General features: G+C 51.9%; 1 protein-coding gene across 1 annotated transcript in view; it reads right to left on the bottom strand.

Annotated features, from left to right (window-relative positions):
* Nucleotides 1-4,730, bottom strand: part of ITPR3 (inositol 1,4,5-trisphosphate receptor type 3) — a 71,098-nt gene extending 66,368 nt beyond the window's left edge. The window contains exon 1 of the mRNA XM_037052781.1: nucleotides 4,335-4,730. Within this exon, the coding sequence (XP_036908676.1) occupies nucleotides 4,335-4,423 (89 nt within the window). The 5' untranslated portion in view covers nucleotides 4,424-4,730. The remainder of the gene's footprint in view (nucleotides 1-4,334) is intronic.
* Between the last annotated feature and the right edge of the window lie 15,980 nt (nucleotides 4,731-20,710).

The raw sequence follows: 20,710 nt of genomic DNA, 5'->3' as shown, positions 1-20,710 counted from the left end.
ATTTATCTTTCGAGGGGAAGGGAAGAAGAGAGGGAGAGAAACATCAATGTATGGTTGCCTTTCGTGCGTCCCCTGCTGGGAGTTGGCCTGCAGGGAACTGGACTACAACCCAGGCATGTGCCCTGACTGAGAATCGAACCGCGATCGTCTGGTTCGCAGGTCCGCACTCAATCCACTGAGCTACACCAGCCAGGGCTGGAATTTTTTGAAATAACTCCAGGGGATTCTCAGGTGCAAAAAAACCAACACAGACGACATCCAGACTGAAGGAAACACACTCTGAGAAATTACCAGAATCACCCAGAGTTAGTGAAAAAGCAGGAGAGCCATGCCCCTGGGCTCCAGACTCAAGGGTCCCAACCCTGCTGACCTGGGGCTTCCTCCACGTTTGCTGAGGTTTCCTCACACTGAGTCAGTTCCTCCCCGAAATGACTATGAAGGAGGGTGTTCATGCTGTCCTGTCCTCTGCAGCCCTGCTCAGCTCATGTAGACTCATGTCCATGGCTTTTATGCAATCAGCCCCCCTCACAGTTAGTCTTCTTCTTTTCCAGCTGCCTTCCATTTTCCCCAGCATCATTGTCTTTCCCAAAGAACCCTGCCTCCTCCACGTTTTCTGGGTCCTGACCTCCAGTGCCAACCCTCCCGGGGAAGTGGATCAGGCTACAAGGCAGACACAGAGCCCCAAGTGGGGACACTTATGACCCTACTCCCTGTGATCATCTGGCCCTGATGACGCAGGTCCAGGAGCCCTGAGAGCCTCCAAACTGTGCTCCAGCACCCAGGTGTGGGTACGCAGAGGCACTGTGACAAGTGTTGAGAGCTCAGCCTCAAGAACAAGGTCACCTGCACTCCCCTGTGGTCTGGGGGCCATGCCTCGGAGGAATCAAATGAGGTCTTCGAGGTCTTCAAATGTTAAGACTCCAAGGAGCCCATACTGCACACTCAGGGCCAGGTCCCCGCAGCCACTGGCTGGAAGCCACATTAAATCCTTCACCTTTCACTAGCCCCACTCAGCCTCTCCAGCCCTGGTATCTGCGCCACAGCAGGGGTCAGGAGTCAGACAGTGGCCCTGGCCATGCTCTCCTGCCCAGAACAGGCATGGGCCTGCTTTCCCTTCCCAGCCAAGACCTTGACAGAGTATCCACTCCCTAGACCCCTCCCACGCTCCCTTCTGAGAGTTAATGTACAGTTTTCACTGGAAGCTCTCTTTATCCAAGCCGATCTAGTTGGCTTCCTCCACTTGACCCTGCAGAGCCCGGCTGAAATCTGAAGGCTGCCTCCTCTAACATTTCCCCCCTTCTTATCTGCCAGCTGAGCCAGCCTCTCTGCTCTCCAAGGCCATCCCCATCTCCAAAAAATTCATTTCATCTAGCCCTTAGTGGGGACCTCTTGGACATCAAGCAGTGGGCTGGCCTGGGGACTCAGTCAAATCGGCCTCCAGGGTTCAGAGACACGGACACCCACAGCCAGAGTGGAGGCTAAAGGGGGTCAGAGCTGAGGACAGAGGCAGAAGGATCCTGGTGAGGGTGCAGCAGACTCACTTCAGTGTGCTTCTCTCGCTTTAAGGCACCAAATCTCCTGGTGACCAGCGTGCAGATTCTGATTTAGCAGCATTGGCAGAGGTCTGAGACTCTGTTTTTCTAACAAGCTTCTAGGTGATGCTGATGCAGCTTGACCAAGGAGTAGACTTTGAGTAGCAATGACTTACAGTGCTTAGAAATGTTCTTTCATTGACTCTGAGTTCCAAGAACATGAGACACACAGCTCCCTCATCAGACAGAGTCCCCTGTGCCCAGCACAGTGCCTGTGGGCATGCTGAATGGACAAACGGTGTAATTTATCAGTTAATGCTGGCAAAGTGCCCAGCATTAGGTGACCAGACAAAGAAACTTCCAACTAATTGCAAAATAAAACAATTAACACCAGAGAGGAGTTTGTACAAAGCACAGAGGAAAAGGGGATAATTCTGCTGGTTTGGGGAAGAGGGGATGAACCTCTCAAAAGAGGCCACTTTGCACTAGATCTTGGAGAGTGGATCAGATTTACCCAGGCGGAGACTTGCTGAAGGTGGGGCCACACAGAAGCAAACATAAAGAGACCATGGGTAGGTTCCAGGTCCTGGAAGCAGTGTGGTACACCTCTGGGAAGGTCTGAGGGGTAGGTGAACAATGCCAGAAAACTAAGTTGGTGCTAGCATATGCAGGCATCGGAATGCCAGGCTGGGAGGGTGGGCGTCCATCCGTAGAAAGTTGGGAGTTATAGGAGGCGTTTGCAGAGGGCACCTGCGCCCTGGAGTACAGGGGCACTTGCAAGTTACCAGGCCCTGCCCAGGCTCAAAGTGGACTGGAGAAAGCAGCTTCCTAGGCAGGAAGGACCAAGGCAAGAGGGAACTATCAGGAAGCAACAGAGAATCTCTTGTGAGGGGAAGAAACCTGCAGGGAGGGCGGAAGATGATTCTGCTAGATCTCACAGGTACTTAAAAACACCCACGGTATGCCTTGGCCGGGTGGCTCAGTTGGTTGGAATGTCATCCCATACACCAAAAGGTTGTGGGTTTGATTCCCAGTCAGAACATATACCTAGGTTTCTGGTTTGATGCCTGTTGGGACATGTATGGGAGGCAACCAATTGATGTTTCTCTCTCATATCTCCCTTTCTCTCTCTCTTTCTCTCCCCACCCCCTTCCTCTTTCCCTCTCTCTCTAAAACTGATGGACATATCCTTAAGTGAGGATTAAAAAAAAACAAACAAAAACCAAAATCACCCACTGGATGCTCAGCCCTGAGCCAAGTTCAAAGCAAAAGAGAAGATGGAAGATGGGCATTTCCCCAAAGCCTCCAGTGCTGTTTAGATACTAGAACGAGGGCCTCCACCATCTGCCCCACGCCCCCCACAGCCCTCACCTTCTCCCCTTCTCTTAGCATTAGCAGGGGTGTTTACTGTGTGCCTACCAAGGGGTAGGTCTTGGCCTCAATCAGCAGCCCTGACCTGAGGGGCAGCCTGGTCATTGCAGGGGGCTGGGCGATACAGGCCCAGGTGTGCCTCCATCCTCATCCTCAGGGGAACTGGGCAGAAGTCAGATCTAGTGAGGGAGGGGACCAAGAGAGTCCTGGAGTGTGCTGAGATAAGGAGAGCAGGATCTGCTGGAACTCCTAGTCAGTGCCTTGCCAACAGAGCCAGCCCTCCAACCCCACAGTCCTGTTTGACTCCCTTTACTACCGGACTAAAGCTAAACTCCCAACAACCCCGGGAAACACCAAGGGAGTCAGGTGCCTCCCACCCCCCAGTTCAGGGTGAGCAAGGCCAGGCCCAGAGCCAGCGGGGCTGCGGTGCTATGGCTGTCCTCCAAAGCCCCCAGAGAGGAGGCACCTGGTGGCTGGCTGGTGTCCAGAGAAGCAGGGTTAGCAAAGGAGAGTGGCTTTATCCGAAAGGGGAGCTGGGGGTGGTGGGGAGCATAAGACAACACAGGTCCCCTGACTGAAAATGGGACAAAGGTAGCAGACCCTGACCTAAGGCCTGGGAGGAGAGCAGAAGAATACACTCCTCCATGCCCCCCCCCCGCCCCCATCCCACTCCCGACTCACCCAACTGCTCTCTGAAGTGACCCACCCATTCCCTCCGCCTAAATCCTCTCCCTCCCTTGGCCTGCTTTAGGCCTGACCCTCCCCGGGGGAGCTTGAATTGATTTCTTGCTTGTCCATCCCAGACCCCGGGGGGTGGCGGCCAGGATTAATTAATATTTGTAAAGTGTTCCAGAGATCCTGGGACCAGGGACCCAGGGGCGCCAGATGAGCTGAGCAGGAAATTGACAGGGAGAGGCAGAGAGAAGGTGGGCAGCCGCCTCGGACGCCTGGAAGGGGAGGAGGCAGGACAGGAGAGAGCTGTGAGGAAAAGGTGCGATTTCTCAAAGGGGCAACAGGTCTCGAAGTAGAGGATTACGGGCTCAAGGCAGAGCCCACCCCACCCCCCACAGCCCCGCCCTACGCCCGGGGCCTGTCACGTCCAGCCCCGAGGCCTTTCCCCAGCTCCCGCCCCAGGCCCCCGCCAGCCCCCGCCCCGGGACCACCTGCAAAGGAAGTTTCTGGGCCCGTCAGAGGAGCTGCGTGCACTCGAGGGTGGAGGCTTCTCGGAGGAAGGCACCTCCTGCCAACTCCGGCAGGGCACCGACTCCTACCTGGGCAAACATTTAACTTCCTTTCTCTAAAAGCAGGAGGCGAGTCGTTCCCCTGCTCCTTGAAGCTGGGGACGTCCCGGTGGTTTGTCGGAGGCAGGACGCAGGCAACTGGCACCAGGGCCAGCCGCGCCAGCCCCCGTCCGTGCCCCCTCTAACTCACCCCAAAGTGCTGATGAAGCCATTGACAGAGCCCTCGGCGTACAGAGAGACGATGTCTCCTATGTGGAGAAAGCTGGACATCTCGCTCATGGTCGCGGCCCTCGGGGTAGCCGAAGCCCTGGGGGCGCCTGGGGGCGCGAGGCGAGGCTCTGCGTGGAGGACAGAGACGACCAACGGGGTGGGGAGCGGCGCGTCCCCACCTAGGAGCAGGCAGCTTCGCGGGGCCGGGGCGAGCCAGCGGCTACCGGAGCGGAAGGCGGCGCGGCGTGGCCGGGAGCCGGCGGTGGCGTCCGGGTGAGGAGGTGCCGGGTCTGGCGCGCCCGCCGCCCGCCCGCCGGCCGACCCGGCCCGCGCGTACCTGCGGCGCAGAAGGAGCAGGAAGTCTGGGGCCGCCACACACACACATGCAAACCCCGCCCGGGAGGCGGGGAGGCCACACCCCGGACCCCCCCACCGCGGCCCGCCCCCCGACACCCACGTGCGCCGGCCGGCCTCCCGCGCCCTACACCCCGCGCATCGGCGAAACTCCGAGGCGTGTTGGCTTCCAGCAGCGTCTCTGGGATGGATCTTCCGTTCCAGAAAGTCCCCAGACAGACTCGCGGAACCGCCACCTCTCGAAACCCAGCCTTTGCCGGGGCGGTCCGCCCTCTGGGTTCCCTGAACCATCCGCTTTTCCGTCCTCAGGTCACTGGAGCCAGTATGGGCGCCCGGGGAAAGGGCAGCCAGCCGGCCCGTGAGTCGCCCACGGAGGACCCGGGAGAGCGCCCTGGCTGCGGCTGGCTGCCCCTCGGCCCCTCGCCGTCTTTGCACCCAGCAGAGTGCCGTCTCGCGCCCAGAGGCGCTCGCATTCCTTCACAGCGCAAACTGGGATTCATTTTTCTCAACGTGAACAGCCTTTTCATTGCACAATAGAAAGTGCTCGGGCTTGGAGGGGAAATGAAGCAATGGGGTGGGTTTTGTTTTTTCTCTCCACATTCCTGTGTACAAAGAGATCCAACTTCCGAATCAGTTCAGCCGCTCCCTCCCGAGAAGTTGGCTCCAAAACTCTTGGCTCTTTCCGTCTTCTTTAAAGAGGAGGAGGCGGGGGAGAAAGCTACCTTCGCTAGTTAATAGCGCACCACGCCAACAATGACAAGGCCAGTTGCCGGCCTCTGGAAGTGACCCGCTGCGCTGTCGCCGCCTTCAGACTCACGACCCCAGCTCCCCTACTTTCTGATCAGTTCCCGGGTGCTCGGGTGTTTGCTTCCTAGTACATTTATTTGAAGTCGTGGCAGGGAGTGCCCCCTGCCACCCGCATCCCATCACACTTCCTTCTGAACCACCTCCTCTTCACCCGACTTCCTGGGGAGGGGAGGCTTGTCCCTGGGAGAAAGGGAGGAGGGGACTGGAATACTGAAGGAAGAAGAGAGACCGGGGGCGCTGAGGCAGCTAAGAGCAGCGAGAAGGCTGCTGACTCAGGGGGAGGGAGAGGAGTCCCTGGGTGTGTGGGGAGGAAGGACACCTCTAGGATTGTGAGTTCGGTGTCTCACAGCTTTTCTCCAGGACCCGCAGTTACAAAGAATTTAACATCAGACCAGTCCATACCAGACCAGTCCAGACCAGTTCATCTGTGTATAAGCAAAACAATAGTTTCTCAAAACAATAGTCGCCCTATGACCTGTGATACACTCTGATATTTTGTTCTAGTTCAGTGTTTTTTGTTTCTTAACAGAGATTGTGACCCACTAAATTGCTTCTTCAAATGTACCAAATGGGTTGCAAACTGCAGTTTGAAAAACCCCACCCTGCCAAGAAGGAATGGCCGAAGCCTGCAGAAGGAGCACCGACCTCAAGGTCATACGGCAGCAAGTTCAACTGGAACCTGAAGACCAGTCCCTGAGTCCTAGCCTTCTGCGTATTCTCCTCTCCACAGCCTGGCACTGCACTAAACTGCAGCTGTCTACTCTTGGAGCCCTCTGGGAAGGGCCAGCCCCTGGAACAAGCACACTAGCTTCCAGAAGTCAGGCCTCCACTGACTTCCTGCAATAAAAACATATACATTCATTCCATAAGCATATATTGGTGCCAGGCCTCTGCTGGGCACCAGGCTCTGATCAAGCTGCCAGCCCCAGACCAATCTTCCTTTCCTCTTCCTCAGGCAGTGAAAATGAAGAGGGGCATTCTAGCAACATTCTCCAATGGCTGCACTCAGGACACATGACTTTCTTGCTCCAGCCACATCTAGAAATCATGCCCTTCCTCTCCCAGTTCTTAAAAAATGGTTCTAGAACCCAGCAAGGTCTCTTGGCCAGAAAGAGGTCAGGCCTATCTCACCCAAAGACATTCATGCCCTGACTGGTGTGGCTCAGTGGGTTGGGCGTCATCCCACAAAGCAAAACTTCACTGGTTCTTTTCCGGGTCAGGGCACATACCTGGGTTGCAGGCCAGGCCCCCAGTTGGGGGTGTGCAAGAGGCAACACGTTGATGTTTCTCTTCCTCTCCTCCCTTCCTTCCCCTCCCTCTAAAAATAAGTAAATAAAATCTTTTTTTTTTTTAAGCACATGCAACCCTCCCCTGGGAGCACTCTGAGCCTCTGTCCCTCCACCAACCAAGACTCAGAGCAGGGAGCGCAATTCCCATCTGACTGAGGAGTCCCCATCAAGACATCAGCGCCTGTCTTCCACCACCACGCTGCTTCTAGGTATCTTTCAGGAAAGTGAGGTTCATGTTGCATGCCCAAAGGAGCCACCCCTGGTTCACCTGCTTCTGCAAATCACCTTCACTGTAAGCTCATTTATAGACAGGGTCCCGCAGAAGTAAGGCTTGCTTGAGTGTGGTTGGTAGGGTAATAATATGAGTGTAATAATTTAGTTTTAATTTGAACATTTTGCCTAAAATGTCATATGTTGTACTTGAATGTGATACTGTTATGTTACAGAATTACATGCTTATGATTTTGTTATAAAAGATTTTGTAAGAAAAAGGGGGCTTTATTTGTGCCAGACCCTGTATCTGGGTTCTAAGTTAGATTTTGTTTAATGAAAGGTTCGGTGGATTAGAAAAAATATTTGAGACAGATGATACAGCTCCAATGAGTTCACTTCCTGCTCCCTTGCTTGAAATCCTCCTGTATCTCTTCATCACCCACAGAATAAAGTCTACATGCCTTAGCTCAGCACTCCAGGCCCCATCGGTCCCCACCCTCCCCACTCCTGCACCCTCGGCAGATATGAAGGTTGCTGCTCCAGGAGGACCCATGCTGTCGTTAACCTAAAAATAAAAGGCCTTTCAAAGTGAGAAGCAACGAGCCTTGATTTGAGATCAGTAAGAGTAGCTAGTCGGGTTCATGCAGAAGACCAAGTAACGTTCTGATTAGGAGACAAGGATAATGGCATTTATGAGAAGTGAAGGGGAGCAACTACGTCCATAGAAGGAAGGCATTTCTATCGGTTTAGATAAGATAATATGGTGCTATTAATTCTAAACAGTGTCTTTATGTTTCAGTCCAGAAGTCCTATCTGCTTTATTTTTATCTTTGCAAAACTGTTCTTTGAGGAAACAAGGGTGTTTAGGCCCAGGCTATAGGTTATTTTGCCTTGGTTTTGTTCTAAGATTTTATTTTTTTGTTTTTAGAGAGTGAGGAAGGGAGGGGTGAAAGAAAGGGAAAGAAACATCAACGTGTGGTTGCCTCTCACACGCCCCCCACTGGGGATGCAGCCTGCAAGCCAGACATGTGCCCTGACTGGGAATTGACCTGGCAACCCTTTTGTTCACAGGCTGGTACTCAATCCACTAAGCCACACCAGCCAGGGCTATTTTACCTTGTTTTAACATACAAAGTTTTGACACATAATACATGTAAGGCAGTTCCTCTGGCCTGGCAGCTGAAGCTCCATGTCAAGGTGGCTCCATTGATAATACTGTTTTCCCTGTCAATAGCTCGAGAGCGCAGGCTCCGACTCCCACAGGCCTGGGTTTGAGTCCCAGACCTGCCACTTTCCAGCAACAGTTCTCAGCTTGTTTTCTCGTATGTTAAACAGGGAGAGCATGGTACTGACATGTAAGGGACATGGACAAAGTCATCAGCACAGCATCCCCGGCTAAGAAGGTCTGGGTGCGTTCACTCTCATTTCCCCAGCATCTCCTGCCCCGTCCCTGTCCCCGGGCTGACGTGGAGGAAGGAGGTAGAATAGAAACGAGGAAGTCCCGAGACACTGCAGCTGTTGTCAGTCAGCATCCTCACTTTCAAACTTGCACGCCAGAGCTCTGTTTCACCTTTGCCTCATTATAATAATTAGCATTGTGGTTTCCTTCCCTCCCAGGAGTAGAAGCTTAGGTAAAACCTATAAAGCCTGTGACCATTCAATAGAAGAGAGCCATTCCCCAGCCTGAGATGGCCCATTCCCATGTCTTGGGATGACAAAGCCAAGAGAACCAAGGCTGAAGCTACGATCCCTTTGTTTTCTGGAAGAAATGAGGATTTTGTGAGTCAGGATGGTTTTGACTTTGGAAGTTGTAAGATATGTGTTTACTTTGGAATTAAATATTTTAGTGTAACTTTATAACTGCATTTCTGCTCACAATTCTTAATTGGTAAAATGCAGTTCTTGACTGTAATGATGTGCTTTCTGCCAAGTGGTTACTCACCTTGGTTTGCTGTGTTGAACTGTGAGTACAACAGATCACGGCATTCCTCTTTAACCTCATTGGGTTCTTCCTGCCTCTTTGCCTGACCACTTCAGCTGCAGGGAGGTGTGGGGCCATTTCGGGATTTGGTCTCTAATTTACTGGCTCCTGATTGTCAGGTTTTCCACTTATTTCCTCAGATATTTTGATAGTATTGGCTCTGGTGGGCGTTCCTGGTTTTAGGCTGTCTCCTGTTTCTCAGAGGATTTATCAACTATGATGCCAGAAAATTTTTCTCACTTGCTTCACTTACCTTTGTGTGGTCCATTCAGTTCTTTGTGGCCACCAAGAGCCCGGACCCCATCTCCCTCTGCAGCAACGTGGTTCCCTCCACACGTCTCCCTTTTATTTCCCATGGTCAGGATAAAGTTTCCTTCCCTGAAGTACCAGAACACCAATAAATATGTTTTAAATTTTTTATTGATTTTTAGAGTGAGACACATCAATTTGTTGTCCCATTTATTGATGCATTCATTGATTGATTCTTTTTTTTTAATTTATTTAACTTTTGTTCAAGTACAGTTTTCTTTCTTGTATTCCCAGCCCTGCACCCCCCAGTGCTCCCCACCCCCCTCCCATCTCCGCCCCCCGTCTTAGTCATTGTCCATGTGTCTTTCATACTTATTCATGTGAGTCCACCCCCTTTTACTCTGTGCTTCTCTCCCCTCTACCCTCTGGACCCTGTCAGCACGTTCTGTATTTCACTGTCTTTGGTTACATTTTGCTTGCTTGTTTGCTTTGTTGTTTACATTGCTGTTAAAGGTGATATATGGTATTTGTCTTTTGATTGATTCTTTTTAAGTATTTTTATTGATTATGCTATTACAGTTTTTCTAATTTTTCCCCTTTATTCCCCCTCCACCCTGTCCCCCCAACCCTCCAGCATTCCCCCACCCTTACTTCATCTCCATTGGTTGTACGTATAAGTTCTTTGAGTCCTCTGTTTCCTATACCATTTTTTATCTCTTCCCATCCATTTTATGCCTATTAATTATGCTTCTTCTTCCCTGTCCCTTCCCCGCCCCCATTCCTCCCGTCCCCTCTCCACTGAAATCCCTCCATGTAATCTCCATTTCTCTGATTCTGTTCCTGTTCTGGTTGTTTGCTTAGTTTTTGTTTTCGTTGTTTTTCTTTTCTTTTAGGTTCATTTGTTGATAGTTGTGAGTTTGTTGTTATTTTTCTGTTCATATTTTTATCTTCTTTTTCTTAGATAAGTCCCTTTAACATTTCATATAATAAGGGCTTGGTGATGATGAACTCCTTTCACTTGACCTTCTCTGGGAAGCACTTTATCTGCCCTTCCATTCTAAATGAAAGCTTTGCTGGGTAGAGAAATCTTGGTTGTAGGTCTTTGCCTTTCATGACTTCAAATACTTCTTTCCAGTCCCTTCTTGCCTGTAAGGTTTCTTTTGAGAAATCAGCTGATAGTCTAATGGACACTTCTTTGTCGGTAACTGTCTCCTTTCCTCTTGCTGCTTCTAGGATTCTCTCCTTATCTTTAATCTTGAGTAATTTAATGATGATGTGCCTTGGTGTATTCCTCTTTGAGTCCAACTTCTTTGTGACTGTTTGGGCTCCCTGGACTTCCTGTAAGTCTATTTCCTTTGCCTGATTGGGGAAGTTTTCCTTCATTATTTGTCAAATAAGTTTTCAATTTCTTGCTGCTGTTCTTCTCCTTCTGGCACCCCTATGATTTGGATATTGGAACATTTCAAGTTGTCCTAGAGGTTCCTAAGTTTCTCTTCATTTTGGGGGAGGAGGGATTCTTGTTTCTTTCTTTTCTTCTGGATGGATGTTTATTTCTTTCCTTTGTACCAAATCGTTGCTCTGAGTCCTGGTTTCCTTCCTGTCACTATTGGTTCCCTGAATATTTTGCTTTATTTTACTTTGGGTATCCTTCATTTGTTTTTTCATTTTTCAACCCAGCTCAATCAGATCTGTGAGCATTTTGATTACCAGGACTTTAAGTTCTTCATCAGATAGGTTGGCCATCTCCTCATCACTTAGTTCTCTTTCTGAGGTTTTGCTCTGTTCTTTCATTTGGGCCATATTTCTTTGCCTTGGCTCAGCTGATAGGTTGTAAGGGGGTGGGGCCTTAGGTGTTCACCAGGGCAGGGCAACCCCCTTTGCTGCAGTTGGGTGCTGCCTGTGGGGGAGGGACCAAAGAGGGAACAGTGCAGCCTGCCTGCTTGTCTCTCGCCCACTTTTCAACTCCTGTGTGAGGCTAGGAGTATCTCCCACCAGGACAACCCAAGCCATTGCCCACAGTCAGCTCTGAGTCTCAGTTTTCCCCTGAAGTCAGCCCGTCCTGCGCAGCCCTTGGAGCTCAGCACCCAGCCCCACCCCCACAGTCTGGGTGCTGCACCCCCAAGGTTCTTCTGAGTCGGCCCACGTGGTCCACTGCCTTACCAGTCTGGTTGTTCTGGTCAATTTTTTCTTTAATTTCTTGATTGTTGGAGTTCCATGCAGTTTGATTTCCTGGCAGTTTGGTTGTTTATTGATTTTAGATTGGTTGTTATCTACCTTTTGGTTGTGTGAGGAAGTGAAGGGTTTCTACCTATACCTCCATCTTGGCCAGGACTTCATTGGTTGATTCTTGTATGTGCCCTGAGTGGGGATCAAATGGGCAACTTTGGTGTATCAGGATGATGCTTTAGCCAACTGAGCTACTGGGTCAGAGCCTTGTAAATATTTTTATTAAATATTTTAACAAATAATAATGTTAAATAAATATATCAGAAATATAGTGAGTGCCCTGTACCTTTCCTCCAGCTTTGTCAAATCTTAATATTTTGCAAAATTTGTTTCAATATATTTTTAAAGAATGAAACCTTAAGGATTCAGTTGAAGTTCCTTAGGAACTGCTCCCCAATGGTATTCTCCAAACCCCCCCCCACCCAGAGTTGACCCTTGCCCTGATTTGGGTGGGTCAACACAGTGGACGGGTGCCATATGGGTATGTCCCTAGACAGTGCATGCTCTCACTCCAGGGTTTTACATTTTACATAAATGGCATCTCCCCACGTGTATCCTTTGATACACGGAGCTGCCATGTGATAGTTCACTTCCTGACCACATCACAATTTGTTTATCCATTTTGTGGGTAACCATTAAAGCCCTATCTAAGTTTTTGCTATCACAACTATGTTGCAATAAACATTCTTGTCTCTGTGCATACATGTGACTATATCTAGGGCAGCATTGTTCAGACTATGTATTGAGATGTATTAATGAGTCATGAAATTAATTTAGTGGGTGAAGATTAGCATTTTTAATACTCAGAATTGATTAGAAAATATCAACATGCATCACACATCCTCAGTAACATTAGAGTAAAAGTGTGTGTGAGGCAAGTGTGTGGTATGTGCCTTCTGGAACACAGTGTGTGCTTCTTGAGGGTACTTGTCAACAAGTTTGAAAAACTTTCTTCTAGGGTGAGAACTCAGAAAGTGGGTTTGCTGGGTAATAGAGAAGGTGTATTGCCAACTTCCTATAATTGACAAACTCTCTCCCAAGTGGCTTTTCTAATTCACCTTCTTGCCAGCCCCTAGGAGTGTGCCCCTGACCCACACCCTTACCAACACTGGTGTTGTCAGGCTTTTTAACATGGAATGTCTTATTCTGAACTAGCAGAGAATGTACCATGGGCCATCTTGAAATGTAACGATCTCTCTCCTATTTGGCCTCCACAGTAAACTCTGAGCTCCTGGACCAGGAAGCTGTGTCCACTTCACTTCTTATCTCCAGGCCAGGCTGGGCGTGGTACAAATGCTAAATAATCCTGAGTGGAACTGAACTATCAGGGGAAGGAGGGTGGGGAAAATATATATATAAATTATACCAAGAGGCCAAGGGACACTGTGGGAGTCACGGCATCAGTATCAGGCACCTGGTCCCCCAAGTGGGAAGAGGAGCTTCCAGAAATGCTCCAAATAGTGGGAAAGGAGAAACTGATGGGCCCCACCCCTCCTGAGTGGCTTGAGTGGGGTACTGCTATGCTGGGGCCAAGTTTAAGCCCAGGAATGAGGCTTCCACAATCTCCATAACAGGCAGTCTGCCTGGTCCAGGCCCCAGCTCATGTCTGGGTGCCTCCCAGCACCCAGCAGTCCCACCTCCACAAAGGCAGCCTCTCCTAGACGGGACGGGGAGCTTCGGTCGGGAACCCCAGACTCAGAATTTACAGGAGCCAGTGCTTTCAAGGGGCTTCTGGAAGGGGGAACTGAGGGGCAGGAGCTGGATTAGGGGAAATTTTTTTTTATCATATCTCTTGTTTAAACATTTGAATTTTGGACTATGTGGAAATATAACCTCTAACCAAAAAGAAAGAAGAATAAAGATGTCCACAGCATCACACCCAAATTCCAAGAGCCAGCAGGAAGACCTCCTCCAGGAAAGGCACGTGCTCTGGTCTTCATCCAAGCTGGGCCTGAGCAGACCCTGGACTCAGAAGATAACAGTGTGTGTGGAGGGGGCGGGGCATATCGATGATTGAATTGGAGTATGAGGAGGGGCCCCCAGCCCAGAACCCTAGGCCCCCTCCACCAGCATGCTCCCATACCACCACCACAGCTGCCTTCTGGAGACTTAACTCCCAGCTCTTCTGTGTGACTTTGCATAAGGTACAGACCTCTCTGGTCTCAGGCTCCTCCTTATAGAGAATTCACATCAGCTTCCCAGATTTCAGCCTTGGTTCTGACTATTCTTTAAGCTCCTTCTGGCCAGCCCTGGCTATGACTGGGAGGATAGGACCTGCCCCCGCCATGCCATCCTGTGGTTTGGGGCAGATAACAAACAGGGAGTTCTCAAGGCCTTTTTCTGCTCCTTACATCCAATAAGAGGGCAGAGCCAGAATCAGTGGGGCGGAGCCAGGCCAGAAGGACTGACTCAGTGCAGTAGCCACCCAGCCAGGCCACCTGATGTGGGTGCGGTGCCAGCCCAGGCCCACTGGGGTTCCCAGAGAATTCCTTCCCCATGCCATAAACAGCCCTGGGCCTGGGCGGGCACCCCAGCCTGCAGTAACTACTTATCCACAGCCAGGGCCGCCGCCCCAGGAGCCATCGGTAACGCTCACAAACATTCTCCCTCACACACTCTCACCCTTCCTGATACACTCTCACTCACACATTCTCACTCTCCCTCACATACTCACACTCACTCATACACTTTTTTGCAGACTCACACACTCATCCTCTGGGGAGCCTGGAAGGGGACAGACTTGTTCTGGCGACCTCCACCTCACCTCCACCAGTCATCAATATCTTCTCTATTTCAGATAGTGCTGACCTCCCACCACATGCAAGGGACAGGAGAGGACGCCCACTAGGAATGGGACCAGCTGAGCCTAACATGTGGTCCTGGCTGGTGGAGGAAAAGGTAAAAGAATAAGTTGCTGGGGTTCCCTCTGGTCACAGAAGAAGGTGTTGTCCTCCCCACCTTCTAACGTTAGCCTCTTGAGAGAGAAGTTCCTCGGTTCTGGAGTCCTGAAACCAAGGCCCCTGCTCCTGGTTGTGCCCCTCCTTTGCCCAGAGGTCCTGGCTGGCAGGGAACGTGTGACCCTTCCCGGGGCACCTTCACGATCAGTAAAAAGCCAAGTCCTAGAGCAAGACCCCTGAGTCCTGCTCAGCCACTGGCCAGCTGTACAGTGAAGCTGCCCAGCTTCTTGCACGTCAGTGTTCTGGGTGAAAAATCAGAATACAGGCCTGGTGCTGACCATGTGAGGTGCAGCTGATCAATGTATCTCTCACACATTGGTGTTTCTCTTCCTTTTTTTTTTCAGTTAAGATTTTTTATTTATTTGGTTTTAGAGAGAAGGGAAGGAAAGGAGAAAGAGAGGGAGAAAAACATAAATGTGGAAGAGATACATTGATCTGCTTTTTTTCGTGCACCCCAACTGGGGACCTGGACTGAAACCCAGGCATGTGCCCTGACTAGGAATCGAACCGGCGACCTTTTGGCTCTCAGGCCTGCACTCAATCCACTGAGCCTCACCAGCCGGGCAAATAAAATCTTAAAACAATTAACAACAACAACAACAAAAGACAGAACTGAGCCCTGGCTGGTGTAGCTCAGTGGATTGAGCGCGGACCTGTAAACCAGGCGATCGTGGTTCGATTCCCAGTCAGGGCACATGCCTGGGTTGTAGTCCAGTTCCCTGCAGGCCAACTCCCAGCAGGGGACGCACGAAAGGCAACCATACATTGATGTTTCTCTCCCTCTCTCCTTCCCTTCCCCTCTAAAGATAAATAAATAAAAATATTTAAAATAAAAAAAAAAAAAGACAGAACTGTATTAGTGAGATCCTGGCAGGTGACTAAAGGAAGGGTAATGCATGGATGGACTTGCCCAGGTGCGGGCAGGGGCAAGGGCCCTGGAGCTAGCAGCTGCTGGATTCATACCACCCCAGCCTGAAAGGGGATCAGCAGAACAAATGAACCCCACACCTCTCTCTCCTCCTGCCCTCCTGTCTCTTATCAGCACCTCCCATTGGCTCAGAGGATAAGGAACCCGGGGATTCAGGTGTCTCAGGACACAGAGCCAGGAGAGAAGGGAGGACAGTGGATTTGGAGGGCTGAATGGAGACTATCCAGCATAAGTAACTACTTTGTCAAACATTCAGCTCAGACAGCAAACATTCTCTGTAATTGTCTTTGCTTTCATAGTCTTCAGGGTTCTTAGTAAAGAGAAGTGCTTGAGATCTAAAGAAATGAACCTCTAATGGTGGAATTTTGTTTTATAGGATGACCAAGGAGGGGACATTCATGAGACAGAAGATTTTATTGAGTTCTCCACAAACCAGGCCTCTGAGTTCCATCCCCAAATGAATAATCAGTTGTTGAGTGTCCGTTACACCCACTGGCCAGGAGGGTACAGGGGTTGGGCTGGGCTGCAGACCCCCCTGAGTTCTGAGCCTCAGCTGGGGGGCAGTGGAGGCTGTTTGATTAGTTTCCAGTTGCCTTGTGAGCTGCCATCACCCACTCCTGATGCCCAGGTCAGGACCTTGGCTGGAGGCCCCAAGAAAAGAGGAGGCCTCAGGCAATTCCTTCTCTTTCCAGACTGGGGAAAGGTGCCCCACACCATGAGGGGAAGCTGCCCTAGCCTCAGTGAGTGTGTCCAGACCTCTAAACCTCACCTGGCAACAAGGAAGGCAGGTGAGGGGCAGGACCAACATCAGCCCTGTGATCCTTTAGCAAAGAGACCAGCATGAAAGGCCTCCCTGAGGCCAGGGCCAGGGCCAGGGCCAGGTGGGAGCAGCCTTTGTCTGGCAGGAGACAACAGGATGACATCAAGTGCACCTGGGCTGGGCCCTGGGCTCCAGCTGCATCCCACACCCACCTTGGCAGGATTGAGGCCCTGTGAGCTGGCCCCTGCCCAGGCTGCCTAGCCAAAGTTTGAACTGGCCAAAATAAAGGGGTTCAGCCACCAAACAGGACCTGCTCCTACACCAGGTTTGCCAGCCTCTGTTTCTAAAACATTCAGAAGGAAGAGATCATGCAGCAAGGGGTGTGCTATGCCCTTCTAAGAGGGCAGGGAGGGGTCAGGGCCGAAGCACTCTGGAGGGAAGAGGGAGAGAAAGGCCTGCTGTTTGCCCAAGAGCTGAGCAGACACTGGGGCCCTTGTCCTGGGGCAGTGGGGGAGGCTGCTGGCCAGATGGAAAGCAGCAGGGGAGAGAAGGGAGTCATGGGCTGAGAAATCAGCCTCTTCCTTCCCACCCCCCAACTTCCCCACCAGCTCCCAGGCTAGATTGAAAGGAAGACAGAGGCCACACTGAGGCCTGGTGAGGTGAAACCCCCACTCCCACCCAGACAGCAGAACTGCAGCAGGCAGCCTGGGGTTCCTCAGAAGCACCTTAAGGTGCGAAGCAAGGTGCTGCTTTCCTGGGGTGGAGATGCTGCAGAAACCCTCAGGGTCTGCACCTGCAAAGCTGGGCTAGCTTTTCTCTGGAAGGGGTGCTCCTGGTCTGAAGAGAACAAACCCAGCCTTGCACCTTGTGGGGAAAGCAGTCTGGTGAGGAGGTCTGCGTCCAGCCACTTGACAAATATCAATTGAGTCTGTGCTGGGTACAGGGCACTACACAGGACAGTAGGGTGAGGGCTCCCGGAGGGCCTAAGTGCCCCAGCCGCCATGGCGACTGCCCAGCCCAGCCCAGCCCCCGCCCCTCAGCAGGCCTTCTACAAACCTCAGCAGCTGCTTCCTTTGGTTGGCATTGATGTCATTCTACACCCTCTTTCCAAATGTAGCCTCTCCCAGAGCAGCCCCCAGTACATCAACCAACCTTGGCAGCAAAGAAGAGTCCCCAAGACAAGGCACTTGGGACTGGAGCCAGAGGGTAAACAATATTAATTAAACCATTGCCCACACCTGCTGCTGACCCCTAGGTGGCGCTATGGCTGCATTAGTGCACTTTGCCTCAACCCCACCATCATTTTACAGATGAGGAAATCGAGGCTCCCAGGGTTGAGGGGACATGACTGCAATGGAGCAGCAAGTTGATTGCTCCCACTATACAGACGGGAACAAACTTAGCCATCTAACAGGCTGGCGGAGCTTGTATAACTGGCAACATGTCCCTGTTTTGCAAATAAGTAAAACTCAGGGCTGGGGGGTGGTGGGATGGGGGGGCAGTGGTGCAGGGCAGTAGGGATTTGCTTAATGTCACACAGCTAGTGCATTACAGAGATGGAACTCAAACTCAGACCTGAGCCCAGAGCCTGCAGGCTTGATCTTCACTCTGCAGAGTCACACACAGGAAACCTGGGGGTGGGGTCTTTGTTCACTCAGAGGTTAGGCACCGGGCAGAGGGCTGTTCTTTGCCCTCAGAGACCCTGCCCTGTGTCTGGGAGGAGCCTCCCCAGTGGGACAGTAACCCCACCAAGGCCTATGCTTCCATCCTCCACTGACAGTTGCCACCTAGAGCTCTCCTCTGAGTGCATCCTCCCGGCCCCCTCTGACTTGAGCCAGGCGGACATCCACACCCAGGGTAGATTGTCCTGGGTGCCATGGTCTGTGGGCCACACAAAGCTACACCTGCCCCGACGCAACGCCACTGTGACCCATTAGCAGTCTCTTTGTCCCAACAGATAAAATGTACTGCAGGAGGAAAAGAGGTTAGACGGCAGGGAGAACTACCTGGTTGGCCAGCACAGGAGATTCAGGGATTGGTCGGCGAGGGTTGGGGACTTCATCAGGAGAGGAATATTCCAGGCTGTCAGAGTAAAAATACAAATTCTGGAGTTCCAGACGAATGAGGTTCTTAAGCTTGTCCAGCCCCCTCCCCTCAGGGCCTGAATACCGGGAGCAGGAAGGTGGCCTCCAGACTAGTTCACCCCCCCCCCCCCCCCCCCCCGACCACATCCACCAGCTCACACTGTTCCCATTCACACCAGGAGGAATTAGCACTGACGTGGGTTTCCTACTGTTCCTTCGTTTTTGTTGATCACTCACTCTTCACTCCAGCCCTCTGAGAGGGCTGCTGTTATTATGTCCACTTGACAGACAAGGAAACCATGGCCCAAGGGCTTCTCCAGGTCTCTCCACCTTCCCAACATCTGTGCACCCTTGAAGGCTCAGCTCAAACGTCCTCTACCCCAAGTGCTCCTGCCAAGGAACTCTGCTCCTCCCCAAGCAATCAACACACAAAGGCCACTCCTTTTTGGAGCCCGGGCTCTCCAAACTGACTTGCCACTTTCTAGCTCTTGACCTTGAACAAAGGCCTTCCTCACACCTCAGTTTCCTTACCAGTTAAATGGAGATGATGCAATACCAACCATAGGTCGTGGTGAGTATTTGGCACGATGGCAGACAGACATCACGCCCCGCCACCGTTGCCTGACGCAGAGTAGGCACTTAACAGGGGCCGTTGTCATTGCTAAACCTGTTACATACACTCTCTGATGGCACCTCAGCACCCAGACTCTGCGGATGTCATCCCAGGCCTGAACTTACAAGTTCACTGAGGACTCCTCCTGATATCTCTGCCTTGGTCTGGGTCCCCCAGGATGCAGTCCCTGAGACAGAGACTCAAGGACATGTAAATTAGTGGAGGGGACCACTGTAAATGTCAGCAGAGGAGTAGGAGGCAGGGAATGGGTGGATGTCAACAATGGATGTAATACCCACCCAGTTGCCACTCCCAGTCACTACCCGGAGCTGGACAGCTGGGTCAGTCTCTGATGTGCCCTCCCCGCACCAGCCAGTAGTCCTAGTATTAACCAAGGCCTCAGCTGCCCACAGCTCTGTGCTCTGGTGACAGACTATCCTGTCCTCGCCCAGCTCCAGCCCCGCTCAGCCAACAGACTTGGGGATGGAAGGCCAGGCCTTGGAGGCATGGGCACCAGGGGCCGAGGGTAGGGCCTGGCTCAGGGCCAGCAAGAGGACCAGGTGGGAACCAGGGATACCTTAGTCCTGGCCAAACAGAAGGGACCAGAATGGAGGTGCCAGCTAGCAGCTCGTCGATCAGGTGACTGGCTGGTCCCTGCCAGCAGGGTAAGCCAAGCACTTCCTAGGGGCAGGTGGGCAAGCTCCCCTTTTGGATTTTCAGAGCCCATGGGGCCACTCTAGGCTTGGTCCAGCCCAGGAGGGTTTAGCCGGGGACACAAGAGGGAAGGGGACCACAAGAAAAATCAGGAAAGGTGTGGGGGCGGTGTTCCAATTGCTATTGCTGCAGAACAAATCCCGAACTCAGCAGTGTGAAAAAAAATAGCCATTTAGTTTTGATCAAAGTTTCACGGGGAAGGGCCTGGCTAGGCCGGCCTCACTCAGGGTCTCATGTGATTGCTGTCAGATGTTGTCTGAGCCGGAGTCATCTGGAAGGCTCCGGGCGGGATGTGCAGGAAGCTCCCTCCCGGGGCTGGCAGGTGGCACTGACTCAGGGAGGCTCAGTGGGTGCTGCGGATCAGAGCGATGCTACGTGGTCCCTCCAGCTGGGCAATCTCAGGGCAGCCTGACTTCTGACACAGGTGTAAGAACAAGTGTTAGAAGCACGTGGTACCTGGGTGGCCTCCACAGCCACATGGTCTCACTGCCACTGTGCTTCACTGACAGAGGCAGGCATGGCCCCCTCGGATTCCAGGGCAGGAGGACAAGAAACCCACCCCTGCCCGGGAAGTGTGCCAAAGGATGCTGAGCTTTTAAACTATGGTAACATCTCAGAATGGGGCTCTCTGCCTGTGCTAAGAGGAACCTCACAGGTCATAGGCCCTGGAATGACACCCAGAGACCTAGCTGGCACCCACTCTACACACTTGAAGACTGGCACCTGAAGAATTCAAAGCTCTGCCCCATCATGCCTGTCTGTCCCAATGAAGACTGAAGAGTCCTCAGGCCCTGAGGAGTCAGGGCCGTCAGCAAGCTGGTGAGGTATGTGGTGGGGCTGGGGGTGTGTCCCAGGGGCATTTGAATGTGTACATGTGTGCACATAAGCACTTGAGAGTGTGGACGGATGTGAGAAGGTTACTGTACACTCCAGAAGATGTGGTCCCCTGTGACCAAACTCTCCTCCCCTGGAACACAGGTTTTGCAGGTACCATGGGAAAGCTGAGGCAGGACCATGGGGAGGAATGGGCTTCGGGAGGGTGGAGGTGAGTCAAGAGTGTGTCCTGTGGCAGGGTGGGGGGTGGCGCTGGTTCTCTGATCCTGGGGTCTTGCGGCTTAGGGCTTGTGAGAAGCTGAGCTATGGCCGATCAATAAAAACGATTGACAGCTTCCTGGCAGCAC

The sequence above is a fragment of the Sturnira hondurensis genome, unplaced genomic scaffold, assembly GCF_014824575.4.
Source record: "Sturnira hondurensis isolate 20B ecotype Veracruz unplaced genomic scaffold, ASM1482457v3 Scaffold0007578, whole genome shotgun sequence".
NCBI classification, from domain to species: domain Eukaryota; kingdom Metazoa; phylum Chordata; class Mammalia; order Chiroptera; family Phyllostomidae; genus Sturnira; species Sturnira hondurensis.
Note: the sequence above shows the minus strand (reverse complement) of the source record. Positions and strands in the feature narration are given on the sequence as shown.